Here is a 9,068-nt window from a genome sequence, read left to right on the forward strand (position 1 = left end):
CCGTCTGCTGCCACAGAGAGAAGTGAAGAGAGGCAGGAGAGTCACAGGTGTGCTGTTGGTGAGCTTTGGGAGAGCGGTGGCTGCAGGCTGGTTGATGGAACCAGGCAGACTGTGGACGGTCCTGTGCCTGGCGGATGAGTCCTGTGCCTGGTGGGTGAGGAACGTGTGGTGGGTGCGGAACGTGTGGTGGGTGCGGAACCTGGCGGGGGGGGGGGGAGGGGGGCGGGCAACGACCGGCGAGGTGGAGGAGGGGCAGCTGGAGGAGGGAGGGCCGAGGTATTTTGGGAGGTGGAGACTTGAGCAGGTTTGTAAGCTGAGGAGGGGGAGGGGTTTACTATCAAAGGGCAACTAAGGAAGAATCCTGGTCGAGTGGGGACCGCGAGCCTTCCTTCCTGGCGCTATAAAGCCAACACAAAGCCAGGCTTGGGACGAAACGCTTTAATAAGGAATGTGAGGGGCTGAGAGATGATGGGGGGGGGGGCAAGCGGGTGCTATGGGCCTGCCTGGGATGTGGGCATCCGCTCCTTAGGGCCTCATGACTTCAGAGGCCTGAGGGAGTAGGCTTTTCAGATAGTTCATGGTTTCTTTCACTGTGTTTTCCAAATTCTTCCCGATTTTATGGCTGAGTTTAGCCAATTTTCCCTCTGAGGTGGTGGCTGGGGAATATTGGAAAAGACAGGGGCAAGGTAGTCCCACCCCACCCCCCCCCCACACACACTCCAGCAAGGACTTTCCACTGTGCTGGCAAAGACAACCAACAGATCCTCTGATTTGCCTTTAATTCCTGTTCCCCCTGCTGCTCCTTTTCTCTTTCTAACCCCAGCTGTTCCCCCTCTGCCCCAACTCTGACTTTTTGTGGCTTCCTGTTTTCCCAGCCTCTTCCCTTCTCTCCTGGCTCCTACCAGCCCTGGGAGTGAATCCTGTGGTCTCCTCTGATTGAAGGGCACTGTTTCTGAAACTCTGCTCCTGGGGTATGGGGTCAGGCAGCTGGAGGTTCTATTTCCGTGGTGTCCTGGCAGATCGGATCACAACATTCTCTTCAGAAACCAGCTCTTCACTGGAGATGGAAGCCTCCTTAGAAAGGTCCTTCTTGGAGACCCGGGGGTTGCTGATGATGAACTGGGCAGCTGGGACCAAGGAGATGGAGGAGGTGAGGGCAGAGAAAGAGCTCAGTAAGGAGCAGCCAGCCAGCACTGTGTCGTATCCCTTACCATGAAGAGGATATCAGGGTTGAGTCAAGGCCCAGGATTGATGTCCCATGCCAGCATCCAAATCCATGAGCACCTGATTTTGGATGCCTTTGAATAGGATTTGCACTTCTAGCAAATTCACTTTCTTAATGAAAAGAGATTAACTCTGCAAACACCTGTCCTGTGGTTTGGTGCATAGGAGGGGGTTCAATAAATATTGGTTCTTTCCTTTCCTTTCTTTTCTTTTCTTCCTTTCTCTCTCTCTCTCTTTCTCTCTCTCTTTCTTTCTCTCTTTCTTTCTTTTTTTCTTTCCTTCCTTCCTTCCTTCCTTCCTTCCTTCCTTCCTTCTTTCTTTGCCATGCCTGAGGCATGCAGGAGTTTCAGGGCCAGGGATTGAACTCCCAGCCACATCAGTGTTGACGCTGGACCTTTAACCCCCTGCGCCACCAGGGAACCCCCAAATATTGGTTCTTTTCCTCTGAATTTTGGGTATTTCTTGAGTCTGCCTTCTCTGGCTTCTGGGGCTGGGCGAAGTTAGCCTGAGATTAAACCATGCTGATGGATAATCCACAATGACGGGTCATCCTTCAATGGTCATGGCTTTAGGGCTGTGGGGGTGGGGAGCCTGGGGCCCAGGAGCATCCTTATCTCAAGGTGAGCTGAAACCTCTCACTTGCTAGGGTTCGGGTGTGAGATGTGGTCCCCACTCCCATCTCCAAGGACTATGCAGCATGAAGTGCTGTTCCAATGGTTTCTGGGCCCTAGAGCTGGACCAATTAGTTTAGTGGGAAGGATTAACCCCCAGAGGGATTGTCTTTGTGCCACTTCCTCTTCAGATGGAGAGGCCATCATTTATGTACTGGACAATCTTTTAGCACTTACTCTAAAGGATGCTAACATGAGACTTACAGGCAGCTGTGGGATGAGCCTCCATGTCGATTTCATCTTCTGGCTCTGAAAAATAAGGGGTTAAAATCTCCAGAGGTCTTAAGACTTAAACATGCAAGATACTCCAGTGCACCCCCTCCTGCCCCAGCATTTTCCATCTCCCTTATCTTGCTCCATGTTTTTCTTAGCATTTCTAACATACTCTCATTTATTGAATATGCCTACTGTTTGTTTCTTCCCCTTAGAATGTGATCTCAACGATGACCGAGGTCTCTGTATTTTGATAGTGTATCTAAAGCACCTAGAGCTAGGTGCCTGGCACAGAGCAGGTGCTCAGTAAATAGGTGCTGAATGCATGTGTGCATATGTCTTGCCTTCACTGTACAGAGGGAGGCAGAGAGGTCCACAGAAGGATAGTGACTCTGCCTGGGGTGTCCAGCAGCCTCTGAGGCTGGAATCAAATCTGAATCTCCATGGATCCATAGTCTGCCCTGATTTGGGTCCAGTTTGGCTCCTCTGGCCCCAGCTGCAGGCTTTCTGGGGTCATGGGCCCTAGATCCTTGCCTCCATCTCCCAACCTTTCCACTCAGCACATGACAAGAATTAAGGAAAGACCTTTGGAGCACTGAGGTCTCTCCAGCTGACAGCTCAGTGACCCTAGGGGACAGAAGGGAGTTTGATGGAAGCCAGACTCACCCTTAAGGATGGCGAGAGATGTGGACACCCAGCTGGCCAGCAGCAGGAGGGCAAAGAGTTTCATGGTGGGGCTGTAGTGGGATCAGTTTTTCCTGGGGGGGGGGGTGGATGCTTGGTGCTGCAGAGGGGGCCGCCTGGCAGGAGCCTTATTTATTCTGGGGTGGGGATGGGCTCTGGGAACCTGGTTCAGGGTTGGACCTGGGAACATTCCAGGTTTCCCTTCCTAAATTCCCTGTTCTGAATACATTTGTTTTTGGGAACTGGAGCTTCTGGAAAACCAGTTAAGAGGAAAGCAGGGTCCCCAGTATTCCCCCAGCCCAGAATGTGCCCAGGGGGGCCAGCCCCAGGCTCCACAGGAACTGCCTGGGTGTAAGCATCCCTTCTTCGTGATCCTTATTCCTGGTAGAATGTTACTTTTATTTGCATGACCATTTAGTTAATATCTATCGCCCCCAGGAGAATGAGACTTCCATAATGCCTGGGATTACCTCTGTTTTGCTCGTCATTGTTTTTCCAGCACTTAGAAAGGAGCTGGCCCACAATGGGGGCCCAGAATATATTAGCAGAGAGAATGAATAAAGAAAGAGCTAAGCTGTCCTCTAGGCTATAGATAAATCTCCACATGTGTTCAGGAAGGAAAAGGCCAGGCTGTTATAGGAATTCCAACTACAGGCCAGGCATTGTCCTGAGGTTGTTCACTTGGGATCTTTTATTTAACTCATGATGCTTGTGAAGTATATGTTATTTATCAAGGAAAAAACATGTTCAGGGAGGTGAGGTGACTTACACAAGGTCACACATCAGGGTGGATCCGAACTTCACACCCTATGTCTTACACGTCCAGGGTCTGGTGGATCTAGAACGGGGCAAGATGGAGCAGCAGACAAAGAGGCATTGGGGACCTGGAGCCTGGGTCCAGGCCCGAGACTGAAGGACTTGACCTCCTGTGCCCTCCTCTGGCTGAAGGATTCGATGATCTCTCTGGAACCTGTTTCTGGATCACTTCCAAGAAGGCGGGGGCTGCTGCCCTGTGATGGAACCTCCTGTCCTCAGCAGGGAGCATGGCTTGCTAGACACATGGGGGTCCCACAGAGAGTAAGGTCCCACCTGCAGACCACAGAGAGCTCTGGACTGTGCCAATCGAGCTGGGGCCTCCTCTGTCTTGGGCAGCAGGGGTCAAGAGCCTGGGGGCTGGCAGTCAACCTCCAATTGCTCAGGTGCTGCTTGCTCCCTAGGCCAGTCTGAGAGGTGGAGGTGGTTTGTCTTGGGCTGCCTCCCACCTGCCCTTCAGCCCCGATTCCCTCCCTGAGCGCCCCCCCCCCCCCCCCCGCCCACTGACCAGCAGCCTCCCCTCTCACATCCCCAGGGCAGGGACAGAAGAGGGCCTTCACAGTGTCCTTGGGGACATGGTTGCAGCCCTGCAGGCTTCTTTCCTAAGACTCCTAATAAGCTGCAAGTTTGGGTCTCCATCCTTTGCAGTCTAGGCTGTTTATCACTGGTTCTCCCTGCCCTTTGGGCCTCCAGGCCGTCTCCGCTAGAGCCATTCTCTGTGCTAATGCTGGAGGACTCCCTCCAAGTCAGGCCACTTCCCAGCTCAAAAGTCTCTAATGACCATCCCTATCAGGAGAATAAAGTCCAAACTCCCTGGCCACGTGTTCAAGAAATACTATAAAACTGGATTGTGATTGCCTTTCTGACTTCATCTTATTCCCTGCTCACTGAGGTGTTATACCTGCTCAAGCAGAACCGGGCTTTCCTCTCGGTCTGCTCGCCAACTTCCTGTATCAGGACCCAGATCAGGTGACACCTCCCCAGGGAGTGCGCCCTACCTTCTCACTGGGACGCCTCCCTTGGTTAATCGCCGCCCCTCTGCTGTCCCCTGATACATTCTTCAGATCTTCATCTTTCTGTGATTCCCTCTCCCTGCTATTTCTGGGGTGCCTGCCATGGTGCAAGTTTTGGAGATACGGTGGGGAGCAAAATTGCCTGGTTCCCACCTCGTGGCCTTCGTTGTCCAGCATTTATTGCACTGTGTAAATTCTCTGTTTGGATCGATTGCTCCTACTGGTCAACTACCATTTTGAGGACCAGAGTGATCCTTTATCTCTGTATCTCAATTTATTTAACACAGATCCTAACACATGCGAAGTGCTCCAGTCTGATAAATTGCATGAGTCAATGTGTCTGTTCAAAGCCGGCCCCTGGGGGATGTGTTTACCCTTTGTGGGCAGGGAGGGACCTCTGAGAGGCCTTCTTCTACAACTGAACAGTGCAACGAGCATGCATGAATGTCTGCTGTATGCCAGGTATGTCATGCCTGAGCATCAGCACTGAGCAAAACAGACTGGATCCCTGCTCTTTCAGGTACAGTTGCCAGATGAAACGCAAGTCGTTCAGTTAAATGTGAATTTCAGAGAAGCAGTGAATATTTTTTATTTTTGTCTTTTTGTCTTTTCTAGGGCCACACCTGCGGCATATGGAGGTTCCCAGAATAGGGGTCGAATTGGAGCTGTAGCCGCTGGCCTATGCCACAGCCACAACAACGCCAGATCCGAGCCGCATCTGTGACCTACACCACAGCTCAGAGCAATGCCGGATCCTTAACCTACTGAGCAAGACAGGGATCGAACTCACAACCTCATGGTTCCTAGTCAGGTTCGTTAACCACTGCACCACTATGGGAACTCCAGTGAATAATTTTTTAAGTGTAAGTATGTCTCAAATATTGGGACATACTTATACTAAAAAGTTGCTTTTTTGTTTTTCTGAAATTCACATTTAACTGCATATTCTGTATGTCGTTGGCCAAGTTTGGCGATCCTACCCCAAGGCTCCAGATCCACTTCCACCCTCTGCCATCTTGTCTCTTCAAGACAGAGCCTGGACCTGTGTGCTTAAGGGCTCAGGTGTAGGGAAGAGATGGATTGGAGGGGTGTGTAGGTGCTATGCCTGTAGCTCCCTTCTGAGAAAAGAGGTCACAATGGTTCTTTACACATGTTTCCCATGACCCTGTTGTTCTGGTTCCTCCTATTTGGTAAGGAAGTCTGGGTCTTGTCCAGAGGCAGCCATCAACGGGCTGGACATAAGGAAGACCAGTGGCTGCTGAGGAGGCCTGGGTGAGAGACGTGTCCACTTCCGGTGCTCCATTCTGGATGGTCGCTCACCAAGTCAGCGAGATCCCTCTCAGGGAATTTTGAATGAGAGATGGGGAGAAAGAAAAACTCAACGAGATGCAAAAGCAATAGACGCAGAGGAGGAGAGGAGGAGGCAGAGAGATGCTGGCAAGACGGAGAGGTTGATGCGTGTGCCCCTCGCATCCTGGGGCAGAACCTGGATCAAGATAGCTGTCACCAGAGCAGCTGGAGGGGCCCACAGCACAGCCAGGGTTGTACCCTGCACAGCCCTCCACCAAGGGCTGCTTTCCTGAACATCCTTCCCAGTGTCACTTGATGTAACCTGAATGAGTCTAATAAACTTGAAAAAACCTATTTTGTTTAAAAAAATTAGCTTTTAGTCAGAATACCTATGTCCCAGGGTCAATCTGCCATTCCCTCACTGTGCAGCCCTTGGCCAGCCCCACTCCCTCCCTGGCCCTCATTCTCCTCCTAGCAAGGAAAGGAAGCGTCCAGAGGGACCTCCAAGGATCTCTAGGATTCCTGTTCCGGGAAATGACACCCCCTTGAGTCATGGGTGGTGGCTTTTTGGAGACTGTCACTCCAAGAAGGAGAACAGCATCAGGCTGGTCAGCCTGGAACCTGAAGGCTCACCAGAATCGGCAGGGGAACTTGCCTTCCTCTCCATGTTGTAGGTCTGAGATGCAGCCCAGGCATCTGCATTTTTGGGGCCATGCCCATGGCATGCGGAAGTTCCTGGGCCAGGGATCAAACCCTCACCACAGCAGTGATCCGAGCGAGCCACAGCAGTGACTATGCCGGATCCCTCACCGCTAGACCACCAGGGAATTCAAAGAATCTGCATTTTTAAAACCAGTGTCCAGGGCACTTCTGATGTAGAGATGTTGAGAACGGCAACAAGCAAAAGCTCAAACTCTTTTTCTGGTGGGGATTTTGGGAGGCAGAGGGTCTATTCTTTTGAGTGTGTGTGTGTGCGTGTGTGTGTGTGTGTGTGTGTGTGTGTGTGTGTGTGAGTGTGTGTCTATTATTACTATGGTGGCTGCTGGCCTGGGGCATAGGGTGTTGGAGAGAAGAAGACTCACATCCTGTGAGGTCTGACCTTAATTAAGCCAGATTACAAGATGACTTAATTCTTACAACACTCGGCGGGGTAGTAGTAATAGCCTCTGGCAGACTGGGAAAACTGTGGCTTTTGAGGCCCAAATTGAGGTTCATAGAAGTTAATTTACATTAATTTACATAGATGTCAATGGGCATGGCTGAGATTTGAACCCAGAGTGGCCCCTGCGATCTGATTCCCAGGCTCTTTCCACAGTGCCCTCCCCACCTCCACCTCAAGCATCACCAGAGTCAACCCCACAGTGTAGCCGCCATAGACCCTTGGGTTCTCAGCCGGGCTCGATTTCACGCACGCTGTGCTATTTCCCACAAGGCCATGGACTCATCGGGGAAATCAATGTTTCTGCCTCCACATCCTTTGCAGACGGTGTCACGCCCGGGAGCAGTAGGGGAGCCGGTTGCTAGAACAGGGAGGAAAAGAAGGCCATTGACAGAGGAGCATGAAGGGTGACAGAGCCAGACAGAGCAGGTCCTCAAGGAGGTGGGGGGTGCAGGGGCTCGGGTGGAGTCCACAAGGGGCAGCCAAGCGCGGGAAGATTCCATTTCCAGGGGCCCTGGAGCTGGTTGCGGGAAGGGCAGCTTCCGGCGTCTTGCGTCTCAGTCGGGCTCCCGCGGTTCTTCCCAAGGGAGTCTCCAGGTCCCTGGTTCAAGGCCCCATGGCTGCCACGACGACGGCAGCCACGCCTAGTCTCTCCGCAGGAAGGTCTGAGTCTGTCTTGGCTCCGCCTGGGCGGCCGGTGGAAAGCGAGGTCCACACGGGAGATGGGGCCTCAAGGATGTTGCCCTCACCGCAGGCTGCTCAGTGCCCCCGCTGCACCCTGTGCTGGGTTGGGAGAGGGGGATGTCTTTGAACACCAAGAGTGCGAGAGCTGTAGATCCGATTGGAACTGCAATTTCAACCTACTCTGCAGCTGCGGCAATGCCAGATCTTTTAATCCGCTGTGCTTGCTGGGCAGAGGATTGAACCCGACACCACAGAGACACCACCAATCCCCTGGCACCACAGTGGAAATGTGTGTTTGCGCTGAAATAAATATTATCTGATCTTAAGATCAATATTCTGCATTTAAAAATTTGCCTATGTGCTTTTGCCCATCTTTTGACTGTTGGTCTTTCTGAATTACTTTTTTTTTCTTTTCTGTTGAATTTTGTGTAATTTCTACAAACAAGGACATCCTTGTCCTAACCTCAGTGCAACCATTAAAATCAGAAAAGTAACATTTGATACACTGTTGATACCTTATTACCTTCTAAACCACAGGCCCCATTTAAATGTTGCCAGTTGTCCCAGTAATGTCTTTGATGACAAAAGGATCCAATCCAAGATTCTGCATAGTCTTTAGTTGCCACCATTCCTCAGTCTTTCCTTGATGTTCACTTTTTTTTTTGTCTTTTGTTGTTGTTGTTATTGTTGTTGTTGTTGCTATTTCTTGGGCCGCTCCCGCGGCATATGGAGGTTCCCAGGCTAGGGGTCCAATCAGAGCTGTAGCCACCGGCCTACGCCAGGGCCACAGCAACTCGGGATCCGAGCCGCGTCTGCAACCTACACCACAGCTCACGGCAACGCCGGATCGTTAACCCACTGAGCAAGGGCAGGGACCGAACCCGCAACCTCATGGTTCCTAGTCGGATTCGTTAACCACTGTGCCACGACGGGAACTCCTGATGTTCACTTTTGAAGTTTACAGGCCAGTTGTGTAGAATGTTTCCCAACTTGGGTGTAGCTATCTGATTTTTCCTCACAATTAGATAGGTTCTGCTTTTTTTTTTTTGGTCAGGAATAGCAAGAAGTGACAGTGTATTTTTCACATTACATTCTGTCAGGTGGGACAGTTTTGATTTGGCCCATTTTTGTGATGTTAACTTTGATCACTGATTAATGGGCCGTCCGTCGGGTTTTCTCCACTGGGGAGTAGCTCTTTTTCCTCTTCATAATTAATGAATATTTTGCCGGAAGGTACTTTGAGACTCTGTAAATATCCTATCCCTCATCAAATTTTTTCCAATTAGTTTTTGCACTCATTGATGTTTCTTGGCTGAA

At 51.1% G+C, this 9,068-nt stretch overlaps 1 protein-coding gene across 1 annotated transcript; it reads right to left on the reverse strand.

The window, feature by feature from the left end:
• Window positions 1-525: 525 nt before the first annotated feature.
• Window positions 526-2,838, reverse strand: LOC125131679 (glycosylation-dependent cell adhesion molecule 1-like). The gene is given in 4 exon segments (XM_047788448.1): window positions 526-656; window positions 903-1,127; window positions 2,100-2,144; window positions 2,775-2,838. Coding segments are annotated over 4 exon segments (465 nt in total).
• Window positions 2,839-9,068: the final 6,230 nt, after the last annotated feature.

This window comes from Phacochoerus africanus, chromosome 7 (assembly GCF_016906955.1).
Source record: "Phacochoerus africanus isolate WHEZ1 chromosome 7, ROS_Pafr_v1, whole genome shotgun sequence".
Lineage (NCBI taxonomy): Eukaryota > Metazoa > Chordata > Mammalia > Artiodactyla > Suidae > Phacochoerus > Phacochoerus africanus.